At 41.4% G+C, this 19,846-nt stretch overlaps 1 protein-coding gene across 2 annotated transcripts in view; it reads right to left on the reverse strand.

Moving 5' to 3' along the window:
* The window catches only part of mia3 (MIA SH3 domain ER export factor 3), a 104,643-nt gene that overhangs the window by 31,734 nt on the left and 53,063 nt on the right, over positions 1-19,846 (reverse strand). For both annotated transcript variants that reach the window (XM_043687327.1, XM_043687326.1), the window contains exons 12-18: positions 19,754-19,825; positions 14,110-14,214; positions 13,899-14,021; positions 11,420-11,531; positions 5,972-6,024; positions 5,169-5,259; positions 3,799-3,937 (exon numbers count right to left, since the gene is read on the reverse strand). In XM_043687327.1, the coding sequence (XP_043543262.1) occupies positions 3,799-3,937; positions 5,169-5,259; positions 5,972-6,024; positions 11,420-11,531; positions 13,899-14,021; positions 14,110-14,214; positions 19,754-19,825 (695 nt within the window). The remainder of the gene's footprint in view (positions 1-3,798; positions 3,938-5,168; positions 5,260-5,971; positions 6,025-11,419; positions 11,532-13,898; positions 14,022-14,109; positions 14,215-19,753; positions 19,826-19,846) is intronic.

Here is a 19,846-nt window from a genome sequence, read left to right on the forward strand (position 1 = left end):
GAACATTGTCTAACTCCTGCAGAGATGTACTGGAGCTGAAATAACTGACCTCCAACAACCACAGCATATGACAGATGACATTTCCATGGCCCTACACTCATCCCTGCAACGTCTGAATGAAAAGGGTACCTGTGGCAAGTTCCGACGCACTGAAGGTAAAGCTGTAGTCAACACTATAATTGAAACCAAACTAATCTCCAAACTCAGATCTAGGTCTTTGCTCTGCCCTCTGCAACTAGATCGTTGACTTCCTGACCCACAGACCACAATCAGTGAGAATCGGCAACAGCGCCTCCTCTCAGACACTCAACACCAGTTCCCTAGAAAGATGTGTATGCACCCGCTTACTAAATTCCCTGTGCACTCATGACTGTGTGGCTAAATTTTGTTTCAATTCCTTCTACAAGTTTGCTGATCACACGACTATTGTAGGCCGGATTTTAATGACAAAATGGAATACAGGAAAGAAATAGTGTTATTGGTGGTATGGTGTAAAGATAACAATCTCCCCTTCAACATCAGCAACACAAAAGAGCTGGTCACTGACTTCAAGAAGGTGGAGAGCACGCCCCTATCCACATCAATGGAGCAGAGGTGGAGCTGGTCGAGAGGGTTCTAAGGAGTGACAGTCACCAACAATCTGTCCTGGTCCACCCACACTGATGCGATGGTCAGGAGGGCACAACAATGCCTCTACTTCCTCAGGAACCTAAGGAAATTTGGCATGTCCATAATTTTTATAGAAGGACCATACAAAACATTCTACCCAGATGCATCATGGCTTGGTATGACAACTGCTCTGTCCAAAGCCACAAGAAAGTACAGCCCAGTCTATCATGTAAACCAATCTATACTTCTTGCTGCGTTACAAGGACAAAGACAGTCAACATAATCAAAGACCCCTCCCACCCTGGTAATGATCTCTTCCAATCTCTTTCGGCAGACAGAAGATACAAAAGCTTAAACACGTGGACCAAAAGATTCAAGAACAGCTTCTTTCCCACCGTTTTTAGACTTCAGAGTGGAGCTCTCAAATTTCAAATATAATATTTATCTCAGTCTCTGTGGACCCATCCCTGCATCTGTAACATTTGTATTCCTCACTGTTCTATTACCTTTTTGTACTGTGTATTAATTAGATTAGATTACCTACAGTGCGGAAACAGGCCCTTCGGCCCAACTAGCCCACACCGACCCTCTGAAAAGTGACCCATCCAGACCCATTCCCCACTCCTTACTGATGCACCTAACTCTATGGGCAATTTAGCATGTCCAATTCACCTGACCTGCACATCTTTGGACTGTGGGAGGAAACTGGAGCACCCGGACGAAACCCACACAGACACGGGGAGAATGTGCAAACTCCACACAGTCAGCCGCCTGAGGCTGGAATCAAACCTGGGTCCCCAGCGCTGCGAGGCAGCAGTGCTAACCACTGAGTCGCGTACTGAACGCAACACAAAACTTCACTGTATCTAGGTATATGCAACAGTAATAATCAAATAAAATCATCTTCCTATGTGCCAGGTATGACTCCAATCAGCACAGAGTTTGCCTGATACCCACTGAATCCAGCTTTGATTAGATTAGACTAGATTCCCTACAGTGTGGAAACAGGCGCTTCGGCCCAACAAGTCCACACCGACCCTCCAAAGAGCAACCCACCCAGACCCATTTCCCTCTGACTAATGCACCTAGCACTATGGGCAATTCACCTGACTTACATATCTTTGGACTGTGGGAGGAAACCGGAACACCCGGAGAAAACCCATGCAGACACAGGGAAAATGTGCAAACTCCACACAGACAACTGCCCGAAGCTGGAATCGAACCTGGGACCATGGTGCTGTGAGGCAGCAGTGCTAACCACTGAGCCACTGCGCCGCCCTCTGCTCAGGCTATGTGATGTCACAAGCAGTCGAATGCGGCTTTGATGTAAAGGACTTTCACTGTCACCTCACCACTGTAATTCAGCTCTTTTGTCCATGTTTGAATCAAGGCTGTAACGAGGTCAGGAGCTGAGTGGCCCTGGCAGAACCCAAACTGGGCGTCATTAAGCAGGTTATTGTTGAGCAGGTGCTGCTTCTTAGCGCTGATGATGACATCTTCCATCATTTTACTGATGGTCGAGAGTAGACAGAAGAGATGGTAATTTGACTGGGTTGGATTTGTCTTTTTTTGTGTGTACAGGACATACCTGGGATGTGGTATAGACACTAATGACAAGAATGATCCCTGTATATTTTCAAATTTGCTGAGGTACCTGCCTTCATTCACAGCAGCTACATTAGGACTTGTAGTTCAAGAACAAAGAGGGAACGTGTTCCGACTATACCTGATCCTCTATGTGGACAGAATGAGGAACATGTGGGACTGTATCCTGGCAGAAGTTTTGTGTTGTTGGAAGGTGCGCATTTTGGAAAATTTGTATGGGATGAAAGGTGTGCCTCAAACATCATCACCTACCCATGAATTCACTGGTGCTAATCTCCCAATACTGTAATTTACTGAAATTCAACAATAGTTCTAATATTTTGAGGGTGTAATTGAAATACAAGTCAATTTTTCCAGTCAACCTGCTTGCTTAAATATTCGTTAATCTGGGTCCAGTAAATAGTGTCAATACTACTAGATATGTGCAGAGTTTCACCAACCTAACAAGAGGTTGTCAAACATGCATGGTTATGAAATCCCATTTATTTTCTTCCATTTCCTCATGCTTAATCACCCCAAGCAACTTGGCTACAGACGTGTTGCTGTCACATGGCACAACACATTCCTCAGTTTGTCATTTTCCTACACAGGTAGGCTAATTGTGAGAGTTTAGCAAGAATGTATTGGAAATACAAACCAGTATCTCACAACAGGGCTGCTGCACCTCTTTCTTGGTTGTACTGTCACATATATAGTGATTAGCCATCTGTTAGCTTTTCCACCTTATCACTAACTTCCTGAACGTTAATGTGACCGCAAGATTACTTCACGACTAAGCAGATAATATTCAGCAAAACTTCTTCTCAAAATCAGCATTGCTCCTTCCAACTTTAAATCTTATCAGATTAGAACATAATGAGGCTGTTACCAGCAGTAAGTTAGTCAATTTCTGTTCCCTTTCCATCCAAAAATTCAGTTCAGAAGTTAAAAGTTAAAAGTAAAACCAAAAGAACTGTGGATGTTGTAAGTCAGAAACAAAAACAGAAGTTGCTGGAAAAGCTCAGCAGGTCTGGCAGCATCTGTGAAGAGAAATCAGATTTAACGTTTTGGGTCCTTTCCTCAGAACACAAAAGAATGAGTACACAGCAGGTCAGTGAAATTGAAATGGCAACATCAAAATTTCAAGTCAGATTTTTCAGCTCAGTAACTCTAGGACCTTCAGCTTCTCATTTTGCGTCCTAACTCTCAAATCAGTCTAACTGTGCTGGTGACAGCTATTGCTTTTGTCAGAACATATTCATAAAGGAAGGCAAAAACTCTTCTTTGTAATTAGGTCACTCAATAAATAAGTCTTCTCCATTTTTTAAATCAAATCCCTGTGAACATAGGTAGAAATTTCAATGCTAAAAATAACAGAAGCCATTGAACAGAGTGGATACACATCGAATTCTATTGCTCTGCATCCTTTTATATCCTTCCTTTATAAGTATTTACCCAACTCACCTGAAAATGATGTTCTCTGCCACAGTAGACACATGTAGTACAGCAAACACGCAAGTAGCCTGGCAAAAGCAAACAGTTCAAATTTGCCCCTCATTCCTCTACTGAGAAGGCAAGCTCCTGTTAAGCAAATCAGTGACTTACTTCTGCAGGGCCATCTCCTTTTGATGGTAGAGCTCAGACAGGATCTCCAGCTTCTGTTGCATGGTTTTAAATTCATTCTCAAGCCTCGACTTCTCTGTTGTAGTCGCTACAAAGTTGTGTTCAAGCTGCTTAATTTGTTCTAGATGAAGAAGGTGAATTAAATGTGTGGGGTTAGTTTTGATAGGTTACTTTATCTTTTTCATCATCGCAATCTTTTCACAGGATGCACAGCTCTTGGCAACACAGTGGAAATCTTGACTGGCTTCAATGGTTGAAGGATGTAGGAAAGAGCTATTTTTGAAAAAAAGATTCACTACCCTTCCAGTGGGCCTGGGCTTACAATTTATTTTTTCCTCTCAAGAAATTACATTTGGGGAGGCAATGGCTTAGTGGTATTATCACTAGAATAGTAATCCAGAAACTCAGCTAATGTTCCAGAACTGGGTTCAAATTCTGCCATAGTAGACAGTGGAATTTGAAGTCAATAAAGAATCTAGGTTTAAGGGTCTGATGGTAACCATGAAAGTGTTGTCAATTGTCGGAAAACTTCATCTGGTTCACGAATATCCTTGAGGGATGGAAATCTGTCACCCTTACTTGGCCAAGCCTACACATGAGTCCAGACCCACAGCCACGTTGTTGATTCCTAATGCCATCTGGGCAATAAATGCTGGCCTAGCCAGAGGCACCCAAATTCCACGAGTGTCTAAAAAAAAATGGTAAGGAGGTCATTGCCTGCTTTTCATCTTTATTCTTATGTAGAATTAGCTGGCAACCTAATCCAGGATTCATGCAGGCCTGTAGCGTAACTGACACCTGGGAAATGTTCAAGGAAAGCTGGAATCAGATCTATTATAGGCTGCTGACAAAATTGCTTTTCATCAACATGAGACTAGTCAACAAAAGTATTGTCCACCTGTTGGTTTCTCTCACGAATGTGTAGGAAAGGTTAGTCACTTCAGTGATTTTTCTTCTTTTTCTGGACAAACACACCTACCTATAGTCAATTGGAAGTGATATAGTTTCAATGAATTAAGATGCTCACAGAGATTGAAGAAATGATGGATATAATTCCCCAAAATACTAAATCAGGTGTAGATTTTAAATTATAGAGCAATTTCAATCAGAAGTTCTCCCTCATAAGTATAAGACAAACTCTTTTCAGTGGGTACCAGAACAGAAGGTTGCTAATTCTCTTGTCAAGTTAGCCGAATACAGCTGAAATGACAAAGGGGTACATCTAGCCTCAGCTCTGCGAATAAATGGGAACTATGTTGTGCAAATTTAGCATCTTCCCCTTCCTCCACCAACCCCCAAAATTGTTTGGGCATCAAACTTTCACTCTAACGTCTACAAGAACAATATCTTACCTTCCAGTTCATGTCTAGCTTTTATTTCATCTGTCAGCTTGGCTTGGAAATGGTCTTTTTCTTCTTCAACGATTTTCAAGGTGGTTTGTACCTTAAGTTGAAGAGAGAATGACACTCCTGTAATGTTAAAAGATTAAACTGTACCCTCTCTCTGGACATTAATGTAATGTTAAAGGGTTAAAGTACACTGCTTTTCTCCAGAAGCTACACATTCTGGAAGTAAGTGGGGGGGGTGACATTTGTACAAGAATGTAGATGACTCGCACTTCATTTGGACAGCCATTTACTACTACTCCACTGCTATTACCAAATTAAACTCTCATTCATTCCCTTCCAATGCTTTCATAGCTATCCTCCAATACTAAAGTATATCACATCAACATTGTCTTGGGGAATCACAGAGTCAGGAAATCGTTTGCATAACAATTTCCCAGGATTAGGGCATTTACATTATTGCAGAGGATGGCCTCATCTTGTCTTGTACCTGGGATGACATGCGGTTATGGTGGGGGGTGGGGTTGGTGGTGGCCAGAGTATCTGTGAGCATTACCAACTGACCTGTACAAAGGGGATGTGTTTTCTTTATTTTGGGCCTCTTTTGATTCGACTTCACACACCTGCAAAGCGCATCAAAGGCCGTCACCTAGCTTGCACAGGCTTTAATAAACTTTAACTGTTTGCAGACATTGGTGCGTGCAAATTGCATTGTGTGAGAGAAACCTCAGGAAGTGAATGTAACACTCCCATACATCCAGAAATAGCTGCCATCCTAAATAAACACACACACACAATTTCCCTCTTACCCTTGAAACATCCATCATTTGCTGAATCTTCATTTTTACCCTTTTACTTTTGTCTAAAGAAAGAACACATTTAGAGTGTTATTTGACATAGTAAAACAGGAAGTGACAAAATATAGAAAAAAAATGTATTTACACAACACATGCATCCCAAACATCTAAATGCATCTTGCATGCAATGAATAACTCGGACGTTATTAGGTAACCTCATGGATCCAAATGTGGGGCCCTGGAGTCTGGCAAATGTCCTGAGGGAGATACAAAAGAGTCACAGACGCACAGCACGGAAACAGACCCTTCAGTCCAACTCGTCCATGCTGACCAGATATCCCAACCTAATCTAGTCCCACTTGCCAGCACACAGCCCATATCCCTCCAAACCCTTGCTATTCATACACTTATCCAGATATCTTAAATGTTGCAATTGTACCAGCCTCCACCACTTCCTCTGGCAGCTCATTCCATATACGTACCACCCTCTGCGTGAAAACATTGCCCCTTAGGTGCCTTTTATATCTTTCCCCTCTCACCCTAAACCTATGCCCTCTAGTTCTGGACTCCCCCACCCCAGGGACAAGACCTTGTCTATTTACCCTATCCACGCCCTTCATGATTTTATAAACCTCTAAGGTCACCCCTCAGCCTCTGCACTCAGGAGAAAACAGCCCAGCCATTTCAACCTCCCCTTACAGCTCAAATCCTGGCAACATCCTTGTCAATCTTTTCTGAACCCTTTCACAACATTCTTCTGATAGGAAGGAGACCAGAATTGCACGCAAAATTCCAACAGTGGCCTAAATAACGTCCTGTACAGCCTCAACATGACCTCCCAACTCCTGCACCCAATACTCTGACCAATAAAGGAAAGCATACCAAACACCTCCTTCATTATCCTATGCAACTCCATTTTCAAGGAGATATGAACCTGCACTCCAAGGTCTCTTTGTTCAGCAACACTGCCTAGGACCTTAACATTAAGTAGGCAAAAGTGAGGACTGCAGACGCTGGAAATTAGAGTCGAGAGTGTGGTGCTGAAAAAGGGCAGCAGGTCAGGCAGTGTCTAAGGAGCAGGAGAATTCACGTTTCAGCCAGAAACGTCGATTCTCCTGCTCCTCAGATGCTGCCTGACCTGCTGTACTTTTCCAGTACCACACTCTTGACCCTTACCATGAAATGTACAAGTGAGAAATGGTCTACTGATGGATTTTGTTACAATACTAGTAGAACCTATTCAAGAGTGTTCCAACAGTAGAGTTTAGTTTTAGTGTGGCTCAAATAGGGATAATAGTGTTGTAGCATGGTTTAAAAAGAGTATGTTTAAAATATTAACAAGTATTTTAACATGAAATCTAATATTGTCACCATATGCACACTGTAAACAGCCTACAACTTGTATACGTTTTGCCAACTTGCTTTATACGCTACAAACAAATGCATTCATCACATTAAAAGTAAAAAATAATTCTTGGCACCTCAAGTGTATCTATAACTTTTTTTAAAAATCAAATCTATGATCTTTAGAGGGGTAGTCAAAAAAGAAACCGCAGGGGTACACACAAAATTGATAATCGGAATAAGGATTCATGACCAAAAATCTTAGGGAACCACAACTTGATGACGAAACAGTACCTTGCACTTTGAAAGATCCCTCAAACAATAAAAAAAACCAACATCTACTGCATGCCTTATTTTAAAAACGGTCACTAGTTACTAAAAATAATAGATGAGACACAGACAACTCTTCTCCTTCTCACAGTACCAATATACATGCAAGATGTCCAGCAGACTCACTGGAACAGATACAAATCATCTCAGCTTAAAAAGCTAGTGGAAGGATTACACCTCCGAGAATGCAGCATCAACCAAGATTATGGATTCAGAACCCACAACTTTGACTGAAAGGCTACAATCAAACTTACATGCACTTCAACCAAGGGTTTCTAATTAAAACTCTCAAGTTGTCAGATCTATTTTTCAGTTATTAACAGTGTCCATTATTCAGGAGAGAACTAAGTCACACCGAAAAATGGGGCTCAATTGAGAACAGCCAACTTGCAGCAACATTGATACAGAATTGGCCAAGAAACAGGGAACAAAAAGTTGATGTTTAGTTTTAGAGTAATCTATATGGACTTCAGTAAGGCGTTTGACAAGGTACCCCATGAAAGACTGGTTAGCAAGGTTAGAGCTCATGGAATACAGGGAGAACTAGCGATTTGGATGCAGAACTGGCTCAAAGGTAGAAGACAGAGGATGATGGTGGAGGGTTGTTTTTCAGACTGGAGGCCTGTGACCAGTGGAGCGCCACAAGGATCAGTGCTGGGTCCACTACTTTTCATCATTTATATAAATGATTTGGATGTGAACATAAGAGGTACAGTTAGTAAGCTTGCAGATGACACCAAAATTGGAGGTGTAGTGGACAGCAAAGAAGGTTACCTCAGATTACAACAGGATCTTGTTCAGATGGGCCAATGGGCTGAGAAGTGGCAGATGGAGTTTAATTTAAATAAATGCAAGGTGCTGCATTTGGGAAAGCAAATCTTAGCAGGACTTGTACACTTAATGGTAAGGTCCCGGGGAGTGTTGCTGAACAAAGAGACCTTGGAGTTCAAATTCATCGTCCTTTGAAAGTGCAGTCACAGGTAGATAGAATAATGAAGAAGGTGTTTGGTATGCTTTCCTTTATCGGTCAGAGTATTAAGTACAGGAGTTGGGAGGTCATGTTGTGCCTGTACAGGACATCGGTGAGGCCACTTTTAGAATATTGCGTGCAATTCTGGTCTCCTTCCTATCAGAAGGATATTGGAAAAGTTGAAACGGTTCAGAAAAGATTTACAAGGATGTTGCAAGGGTTGCAAGGGGTCGAGTGGTTGGATAGGTTGGGGCTGTTTTCCCTGGAACTTCAGAGGCTGAGGAGTGACTTTATAGAGGTTTATAAAATGATGAGGGATATGGATAGGATAAATAGACAAAGTCTCTTCCCTGGTGTGGGGGAGTCCAGATCGAGAGGGCAAAGGTTTAGCGTGAGGGGGGAAAGATATAAAAGAGACCTAAGGGGCAACTTTTTCACGCAGAGAGTGGTAAGTGTATGGAACGAGTTGCCAGAGGATGTGGTGGAGGCTAGCTTGCAACATTTAAAAGGCATTTGGATGGGTATATGAATAGGAAAGGTTTAGAGGGATATGGGCTGGGTGCGGGCAAGTGGGACTAGTTTGGTTTGGGATATCTGGTCAGCACGGGCGAGTTGGACTGAAGGGTCTGTTTCTGTGCTGTATATCTCTATGACTCTATAAGCATGGAATCAGTCTCTTCGGTCTAACTAGGCTATGCCAATCATGTTCCCAAACTAAACTAGTCTCACTTGCCTGCATTTGACCTGTATCTCTCCAAACTCTCTCATTCACGTACTTATCCAAATGCCTTTTAAATGTTTAACTGCACCTGCATTCACCACTCCCTCTAGCAATTCATTCCACTGTGTAAAAAACGGTTGCCCCTTAGATCCTTTTAAATTGTTTTCCTCTCACCGTCTGGTTTTGAACTCCCCTTTTCCTAGGGAAAAGACTTTGTTATTCACTTTATCTACACCCCTCGTGTTTTTAAAAACCTCTAAGGTTACCGGTCAACATCTTATATTCTAGTGATATTGATCCCAGACTATCCAGCCTCTCCTTATAACTCAAACCCTCCACTCCTGGCCACTTCCGAGTAAATATTTTCTGAACCCTCTCCAATCTAATATCCTTCTTATAGAGGCTGACCAGAACTGTACACATTATTCGAGAAGAGGCCTCACCAATGGCCTGTACCGCAACATGACATCCAAACTCTCATACTCCTGCACTGTTCTATATTCAAAGGTCTGAGCAATGAAGGCAAACATGTTAAACACCTTCTTAATCACATCTGTGAAGCGAATTTCAAAGAATAATGCACCTGAATCCCAAGGCCTCTTTTCGACAATGCTCCCCAAGGCCCTACCAGTAATTGTACAAGTTCTGCCTTTGTTCGTTTTACCATAATGTTTTATCTTGTATTTCTCCAAAACAAACTCCAACTGCTACTCCCCAGCCCATTGTCCCAATTGACCAAGGTCTTTTCGTAATTTTCAATAGCCTTCTTCACTGTTCACTACACGACCAATTTGCAAACTAACTAACCATGCCTCTTATGTTCTCATGCAAAATATTTGAGATAATCGATAAACAAAAGTGGACCCAGTACCAGTCTCTGTGGAACACTGCTAGTCACAGGTGTTTTCCTAATGTACACCAAAAATCTGAATCTTAGTGTGTAGAGGACAAGTACAAGTTTACGAAAGATATAAAACCTCTCAGGATTATAAACTCAGGACAGTATACAACTAAAGGACATTGACAAGTTGGAATAATGGGCCCATAAGTGACAGATGAAGTTCAATGCAGAGAATGGTGAGGTGATACTCTTTGGTTAAAAAACCTTGGAGAGACAGTACAGAATTACTGTCAGGATCCTAATAGTGTTCAGGAGCAGAAAGACTTTTTTGCAAGTCTTTTTTGATGACACGACAGAGTAAAGCATTATATCCTAGATTTACTGAGTAGCATCATTTACAGGAATAAGGAAGTTGTGCTAAATTTGCATTAGACATCAGCTGGAGTATTGCACAGTTCAGAATGTCATACTTTAGAACAGATGTGAACACATCAAAGACTGTACAAAACAGCTTTAAAGAATGGTTCCAGAAATGAGAAATTTCAATAATAAGGACAGATTAGAGGAGTGAAGAAAGCTACAAATAACATTTAAAGCAAACTTTCAAAATAGTGAGGCAACTGGAATGAATATATGGGGAAAAATGGTTTCCTCTCATAAAAGAACCGAAAACAAAAGGGCACTGATGCAAGAGAATTTGAACAAGCAGCCAATACGATATGATAAAATAATTTTTTTCACACAGGCAGTAATTCAGGTTTGTCATTTAATTGTTTGACAGTGTGGAGGAGGTTCAGTTTTGGACATCTAACGATCATCTAAATGAAAACAATATTCAGGGTTATAAGGAAAAGACAGGACAATGGCAAAGAATCACCATGCTCCTTCTGCTTTTCCCCGAAATTCAAGTTTTTAATTTAGTTGCAAACTTACTGTAACTTCCCCTATAGTCAACTGACACAAGCAAGGCTCTTTCATAGGAGTTTGGGCTGCACTATCTCACTTCACAGAAGTGCTTGTTGCCAGAACCTGCCAATTCATGGCAGTTAACATTATTTCACACTGCTACTAAAGTTGACTATTGTGTCCTCTGTATAGTGACTCTCAATCTAACTAAGAGTGAAGAGTTTACTTGCTCAAAGCTTTCATTTTCAAATCTGTGAAGACATTAAAATTCATACCACTGCTCCTCATCAGGAACTAAAAATAAATCGCCACTCTAAAAAAGATCAGACTATGCTGCACTGGTTTTACCTGGTAGCTCGCCATTGGCCACTTCACCATCCACTTCTTTATCCCATCCATTATCTTCACTGTCAGATTCAGTGTCAAGTTGCCTAAGCTGCATCACGCAGTCTGTCAATACCTGGATATTGGGGAAGAATTCTATTTTAAGCACCAGCTTGATAAATTATAAACTTCATAGCTGCAAACATTTGAAAAAGAAATAAAGTGCCTATCCTTTTTGGTCAACCAAGAATAATTCCAACACATCCAAATAAATAAGTTTTATTTAAATTAGCTGGAAAGCACATTTAAAGATCAAATAAAGCACTGGTTGAACACATTATGGGAAAGCAACTTTAAAGTTCTCAGCACAGATAAATAGGCTAAAAAATATCATTTATACTGATTTGCTTACATGTTTCTTAACAAGCCAGCATTTAACCAGATCAGCTGAACAGGGAACCTAGCAAAACTGGAATCAATAAGAATCATGTAGAAAAACCTCTGCTGATTGGAGCTGCACTTAGCGTAGAGGAAGATGACAGTAGTTGCTGGGCATCAGTCAATTCAGTCCTGGCGCATCAGTGCATGAACGCGTTGTGGTAGTGTCCTTAGCCCAAATGTCTTCAATGTCAGCTGCTTCATCAATGATCTTCCCTCCATCGTAACAGTCGGAAGTGGGATATTTGTTGATGATCACACAACGCTCAGTCATTCACAACCCCTCAGATACTAAAGCAATCCATGTTCGTATGTAGCTAGACCTGGACAACATCCACACTTAGGCTGAAAAGTGACAAGTAACATTCACACCACAAATGCCAGGCAAAAACCAACAAGAGAGCATTTCCCCATCTCTTAATACTCGCAACATTCTCGAAGTTACTGCTAACTAGAAACGGAACAGGACCAGCCATACAAATACTGTAGCTATAACAGCAATTCAGGCTAGACATTATTGTTTTTTTATTCTTCAAATCCGCACCAACCCACCAAACAGCATCCCACACAAAACAAGCCCACTAACCCCTCTCTGCATTTCCATGGCTTAGCCAACTAGTCTGCACATCTCCAGACCTTTGGAGAATTTAGCATGGTCAATCCACCTAACCCAGAGCAGAGGAGCAAACTGCAGCACACAATGGAAACCCAAGCAGACATGAGGAAAAATTGCAAATTCCATACAGACAGTCACCAAAGGTTAGAATCAAACCTGGGTCCCTCGCGCTGAGGGGCAGCTGAGCTAACCAGTGAGCCACAGGCCCAACAGTTGCAAACACAGTGCTTGCATGAGCTTCCACCGGGTGCTCCGGTTTCCTCCCACAGTCCAAAAATATGTTGGTTTGTTTGATTGGCTATGCGAAATTGCCCCATAGAATCCAGGGATGTGCAAGCTAGATGGATTAGCCATGGTAAATGCAGGATTTTGGATAGAAGGTGGTGGTGCACTCTGCAGAGGGTTAGTGCAGAGCTGATGGGCCAAAAGTTCTCTATCTGACACTGTACAGATTCTGTGATTCCATTCTTCCATGAAATGTTAGCGTTACTAACACCATTATCTGGTGACTATCACTGATTGTTCTTGAACCAAATGGCTTGCTGATCATTGTACAGGGCAGTTAAGAGTCAAACACACTGGCTGAAGAGTCATATGTTGTCCAGACCAAGCAGGCAAAGTAATTTCCTCCCCTGAAAGGTATTTGTGATCACAGTGACAATTTCCTCCTCCCCAACCCTACTTACAAAATCAATGGTAAAAACCAATGACATGGTCCACATTTGTTAATTAATTAGAGTTGCCAAAGTGAGATTTGATCCCTTGTCCTCAGAGCATTAGCCGGTCCACTATCTACAAAATGTAAGTTCGGAGCTTGACTGAATATTGCCTGGATGAGTGCAACTTCAACAATGCCAAGAAGCTCGACACTACCAGGACGAAACATTCCACTTGACTGGCACCACGTCCATTCTTCACCTGTACCATTTACAAAGTGCACTACAGCAACTCCTTGAGGCATCTTCAACACACCTTTGAAACCTGCAAATTCTACAACTAAGAAAGGACAGCAGAGGCATCAGAACACCATCACCTGTACATCCCCTTCAAGCCACTCACAATCCTGACTTGGAACCATATCATCAATCCTTCTCTGTCACTGGGTCAAAATCCTGGAACTCCCTCACCAGCAGCACTGTGGGTGTATCTACACGCTTTGGACTGCAGTAGTTCAAGAAGGAAACTCACTACTGCCTTCTCATTTAGACATGGGCAATTAATAATGGTGCAGCCAGCCATGCCACATCCTATTAATGAACACACAAATTGCAGTTTTGCAATATTCAAGTTTGCACTAGATAATTACTACTTTCCAACCTTGATGTGTGCATACACTGCAGTCTTTGACATTTTATCTCAATTTCTCCATGAAGTAAAAACAAGCAGCTTTCATATATTGATATACTGGATGTATTAAAAAGACTAGTTATGTTAACTGTCCCTACATACCTCAATTTCATTGTCCTTGTAAGCCAACATTTCCTCCAGGTCTCTCTGAGCTTTCTGACAGAGTTTGATCTGCTCATTAAGTTCACTGTGTCGCTCACTCCAGCCTTCCGCCTCTTGCAGCAGCTGCAAACCCACAAAGTAAAACTTTTGTGAGTGGCCTAGGTATACTTATACAGCTGACTAAATTCTGGTTCAGCAACAGAATATCCACCTGACGTTTGCTCTGCTTAAGCATGAGATTTTCTTCTTGTATAGACTGAAGATCCACTTGTAGTTTTTCTTCATTTGCTTTGGAACTTAAAAGAGCTTCCTGTACCTGAAAAAGATATACATCTGCTTAGATTAATGACAGTTGCCACATGCAAATTCATTAACCTCTCTTCAAGGAGTAGCCTATACTGAGGTACTAGACATCCTGTAGGTCTTTACACATTCTAATGGTGCTGTTTATTTTCTGTCAGGTTATAACTAATTGCACTCCAGGACTTAAATCAGACTGTTCTTCAATATAATACTGAGGTACTGCTGTACTTCAAGGTGCTTCCCTTCAAACAAAACAGTAAACTCTGGTGCCTTCAGCCTGTTCTGGCAGACAAAGGAGATCCTCTTGAACTATACTGAATTAATGGTTGATAAAGGCCAACTATTAATTCAATTACTATTTCTGGAAATTTCTGATACACAAACTGGCTGTTGCACTTAAGAATCATTCCAGAAAACTGAGCCTATCAAATGGCGATGGCTTTCTGTAGAGCAAAGCAAATCAGTCCCATTTTACTGCTCCATCCCCCACAGTCCTGCAGGTTTGTTTGCCATCAATTATTTTCCTTTCAAAATTGTTTATCATTTGCATTACACGTGGGCAGTGGCTCAGACATTTACAGTTCAGGAGGCATCACTCAGAAATCCATCAGTTCCTCGCCAATCAACAAAGATCTGATTATACTCATTCAATTTTCCAGCTCTTGACCCATAACTCAAAGTCATAGAGATGTACAGCATGGAAACAGACCCTTCGGTCCAATCCATCCATGCCGATCAAGTATCCCAAACTAATCTAGTCCTACTTGCCAGCACCTGGCCCATATCCTTCCAAACCCTTCCTATTCATATACCCATTCAAATGCCTCTTAAATGTTGCAATTGTACCAGCCTCCACCACATCCTCTGGCAGCTCATTCCATACACGCACCACACTGTGTGAAAACGTTGCCCTCTTTTATATCTCTCCCCTCTCACCCTAAACCTATGCCCTCTAGTTCTGGACTCCCCGACCCCAGGGAAAAGACCTTGCCTATTTATTCTATCCATGCCCCTCATAATTTTGTAAGCCTCTATAAGGTCACCCTCAGCCTCCGACGCTCCAGGGAAAACAGCCCTAGCCTATTCAGCCTCTCCCTGTAACTCAAATCCTCCAACCCTAACAATATCCATGTAAATCTTTTCTGAACCCTTTCAAGTTTCACAACATCTTTCCGATAGGAAGGAAACCAGAATTGGCCTAACCAATGTCCTGTACAGCCGCAACATGACCTCCCAACTCCTATACTCAATACTCTGACCAATAAAGGAAAGCATACCAAATGCCACCTTCACTATCCTATCTACCTGCGACTCCACTTTCAAGGAGCTATGAACCTGCACTCCAAGGTCTCTTTGTCCAGCAACACTCCCTAGGACCTTACCATTAAGTGTATAAGTCCTGCTAAGATTTGCTTTCCCAAAATGCAGCACCTCGCATTTATCGGAATTAAACTCCATTTGCCACTTCTCAGCCCATTGGCCCATCTAGTCCAGATCCTGTTGTAATCTGAGGTAACCCTCTTTGCTGTCCACTACACCTCCAATTTTGGTGTCATCTGCAAAACTCTGAAGGCTATGGCTAAACAAGCGAAAATCTAAATGTGCTTAAATGTTGAAAGTTTCTAAGTTAACCGCCTTCTCAGGCAGTGAGTTCCAGACCCCCACTACCTCAGAGTGAAAACCTTTTTCAGCCCTCCTATCTTAAATCTATGCCCCTGGTTATTGACCCTCAAGTAAAGGAGGAAAGGAAAAGTGCACTCAATCCATATAATACGAGGTCCTCTTCATTCCTGAATGAGGGCTTATGCCCAAAATGTCAATTCTCCTGCTCCTCGGATGCTGCTTGACCTGCTATGCTTTTCCAGCACCACACACTAGAATGAGGTCCTCTCTCAACATGAACTGCTCTATGGAAAACAACCTATCAGTCCAATCTTTCCTCAAAGCTCAGACACTCCAGCCCAGGTAAATCTCCTCTGCACACATCTCACTACATTCATTTCCTTTCTTTAACATGCTGATCAGAACAACACGCAGTACTCCAGTTGTGGCCCAACCAGTGTTTTATACAGTTCCAGCATAACTACCTTGCTCTTGAATTCTTGCCTTGGTTTATAAAGGTAATCATCTCAGGTGCTGCCTTAACCACCTTATCTACTTATCCAGCTACCTTTAGGGATCTGTGGATATGCATACCAAGGTCCATCTGATTTTTAATGTTTCCCAGGATTCTACCATTTATAGTGTAATCCCTCACCTTATTAGCCTGCCCAAATGACTCACTTAACATTTTTCCAAGTTGAATTCTATTTGTCCCTCTGATCTGTTCACCTAACTTGTCTGTTGATATTTCCTGTATTTTACAGCTATCCTCATCATTTACCACTGTATCAATGTTTGCCCTCTCAAACATTTTGATCATACCTACTTTGATCATTTACGTCCAAATCATTAATGTACAGTGCAAACAGCAAGGACCCCAACATCACTCTACTATCACCTTCTGTTTTCTATTACTTGATCAATTGTGAATCCAACATGCCACACTGTTTTGAATCCAATGAGATATAATTTTCTTGGCTAATCTGTCATGAGGAACCTTATCAAAAGCCTTACCGAAGTCAGTGCTGTACATCTCTATGACTCTATGATTCTATAGCAGAGAGAGGTGCTACTGCTGGCTTTAGCAATCTTAAAAACGGATAACAGTGGTGCAGGATGAGATGCATTCAAGCTGTTGAGAGGCAACAGAAGAGGTATCTGGGGCCTAGCAGGAATTTCCAGATCCACCCTGACAGCAGGTAAGATACCAGAGGAGTGTTGAGCTGCAAAGGTTGTTCCGTGACTTTGAAAAAAGTGAGGAGAGAGACCAGAAAATTCCAGGCAAGTCAACCACAAATGCATTAACCTCATCAGCTCGTTATCTCATCTTAAAAAAACTGATCATATTTGTCAAACAGGTATCAAAAAGCACAGCCTGTCCCTCAGAATTCTAACTTCTCCAAAGTTAGACTTACTGGCCTGGAACTTTCTGGTCTCTCACTTCCCCATTTCTTTTTAAAGTAGTGGAACATATTTTGCAGAACAACAGTTTTCTGGCATCTTACCTGCTGTCAGAGTGGATCTGGAAATTACTGCTAGGCCCCTGATACCTCTTCTCTTGCCTCTCTCAACAGCTTGGAATATATCTCATCCAGCACCACTGTTATCCATTTTTAAGATTGCTAAAGCCAGCAGTGGCACCTCTCTGTTAAAGAATCATACAATCAGAGATGTACAACACAGATGCAGATCCTTCCATCCAACTCATCTATGCTGACCAGATATCCTAAATTAATCTAGTCCCATTTGCCAGCACGTGACCCATATCCCTCTCAACCCTTCCTATTCATATAGGATGCCTTTTAAATGTTGTAAATGTACCACTTCCTCTGGCAGCTCATTCCATACACATACCACGCTCTGCATGAAAAAGTTGCCCCTCAGATCCCTTTTACCATCTTTCCCCTCCATAGTAAACCTATGCCCTCTTGTTTTGGACTCCTCACCCTGGGGAAAAGACCTTTACTATTCACCCTATCCATGCCCCTCACAATATTATAAAACTTGTAGAAGATCACCAGTCAACCTCCGACGCTTCAGGGAGAATATCCCCAGCCTATTCATCCTCTCCCTGTAGCTCAAATCCTGGCAATAGCCTTATAAATCTTTTCTGAACCCTTTCAAGTTTCATAACATCTTTCCTTTAGCAGAAAGACCAGAATTGAACACAGCATTCCATAAATGGCTTAATCAATATCCTGTACAGCCACAACATAACCTCCCAACCTCGATACTCAATGCACTGACCAATAAAAGTGAGCTTACTAAATGCCTTCTTCACTACCATCTACCTGCAACTCCATTTTCAAATTACTATGAGCCTGCACTCCAATTCTTTGTTTGGCAATACTCCCTAGAACCTCACCATTAAATGTACAAATCCTGTTCTGATTTCCCTACCAAGACATAGCAGCTCACATTTTTCTAAACATGTTAATTTCCTCTAATATTTCATAGTCCTTCACACAATGCCATCTGTTTGCATTGTGCCCACATCTTCCGGGTCCACACACAGATTACCACTACGGTCCCTACTTTCTCCCTAGTTAGACTCTGGCTCTTTATATATTGAAAATAAAGAGGGTCTGGTTTTCCTTTATTTTACTCATCAATGCTTTCTCACTTAGATCCTTTTAATTTTACTTTCAAGCTTCCTCCTCCATTGCATATACTTGTTTAGAGACTTTGCAGTATTCAGTTCTTGGTATCTTTCCTTGATCTCCACGATCTTCCAGTCTTGTTGCCACCCTACCTTTACAGTAGCATATTTGCTCTGCAAGTTCCAGGTAGTAAAACAGTAATTACAAAATCTTACAGTGCTATGAGATGCAGCAGGAAAAGTAGAATGCTCGGATTTCTTTGCAGAGAGCCAGCATTGACCTTATGTGCTGAATAGCCTCATTCTATGATGTTATTACCTTACAAAACCACTCACTATGCAAAAAGGTTCATCTCCACCTCTCTCCATCTCTTGCCCAAACCATAATAATGCACCTCTAACCCTTGTATCAGCAAAAGTGAACAGCTTTTCTTTCGACTAACTTATCTAAAATAGCTGTAAGCTTATATACCTTCATCAAATTTCCCCTCAATTTCCTTTGCTGTAAAGACAACATAGCCAGAACTGAACACAAAAAAATTCTTGTGGCCTAGCTAGCACTTGATCAAGATTCAACATGATTGCTTTGATTTTTAATCAATGCTTTGCTCATTGTTTTCACAATATATACTGCCACCTTATAATATTTGTGTACATGAACTCCAAGAATCCTCTTATCTTGCACACTCTTCAGCCTAATGTTGCACCACCTCATCACATCTGCAGAAATGCCTTAAAAAAAGTGACCATAGGAAATATAGGAGAAGGTTGCTCTTTAGATGCAAGTTCCTTAATTCCAATTAATTTCATTTCATACTTCCAGCAATGTTTTATTTTTCACTTTTTTTTTTAAATCTATACTTCACTAGAATTGCTTTTCCCTCAGTTTACATCACAGCCTGCCAAAGAGTGCAGCACTTCAACATCTATATTTAATTACATTTTCTCCAAAATCACTTCTGAAAACTGTCGCAATTTCTTCCCACAAACTCAAGTGGTCTGTTAAAAGAAAAGTCCAAGTCTGTTTAATTATAGGCACCATGGAATTATTTAGGAAATACTAAATAGGGATTTCACCAAAGGCCAGAGGGCACTTGGTCAAACAGATTTAGTCTCCTGTGACATTCATTAATACAATGATATTACCCACAGTATAATACAGCAACTTCTCATAGGTACATTACCCAACCCAGCACTGTTGTAATTTTCTCTGCAGACATTATCCCAAATTACAAAACAGTAATGTTCTCTGGACAATGACAATTACCCATTTAACATTGTACATAACAGTATGCATAAACACCACTGTTGGGTGCTCTATACTCAGCATTTATAATTCAGGTGATCTTACCTGAGAGTGTTCTGCTGAATGAGCTGAAATAATGTCTTGTAATTTTTTCACAGATTTCTGAGTATCGGCAATCTGTGTTTAAAACAGGCGAAA

This window comes from Chiloscyllium plagiosum, chromosome 3, assembly GCF_004010195.1.
Source record: "Chiloscyllium plagiosum isolate BGI_BamShark_2017 chromosome 3, ASM401019v2, whole genome shotgun sequence".
NCBI lineage: Eukaryota > Metazoa > Chordata > Chondrichthyes > Orectolobiformes > Hemiscylliidae > Chiloscyllium > Chiloscyllium plagiosum.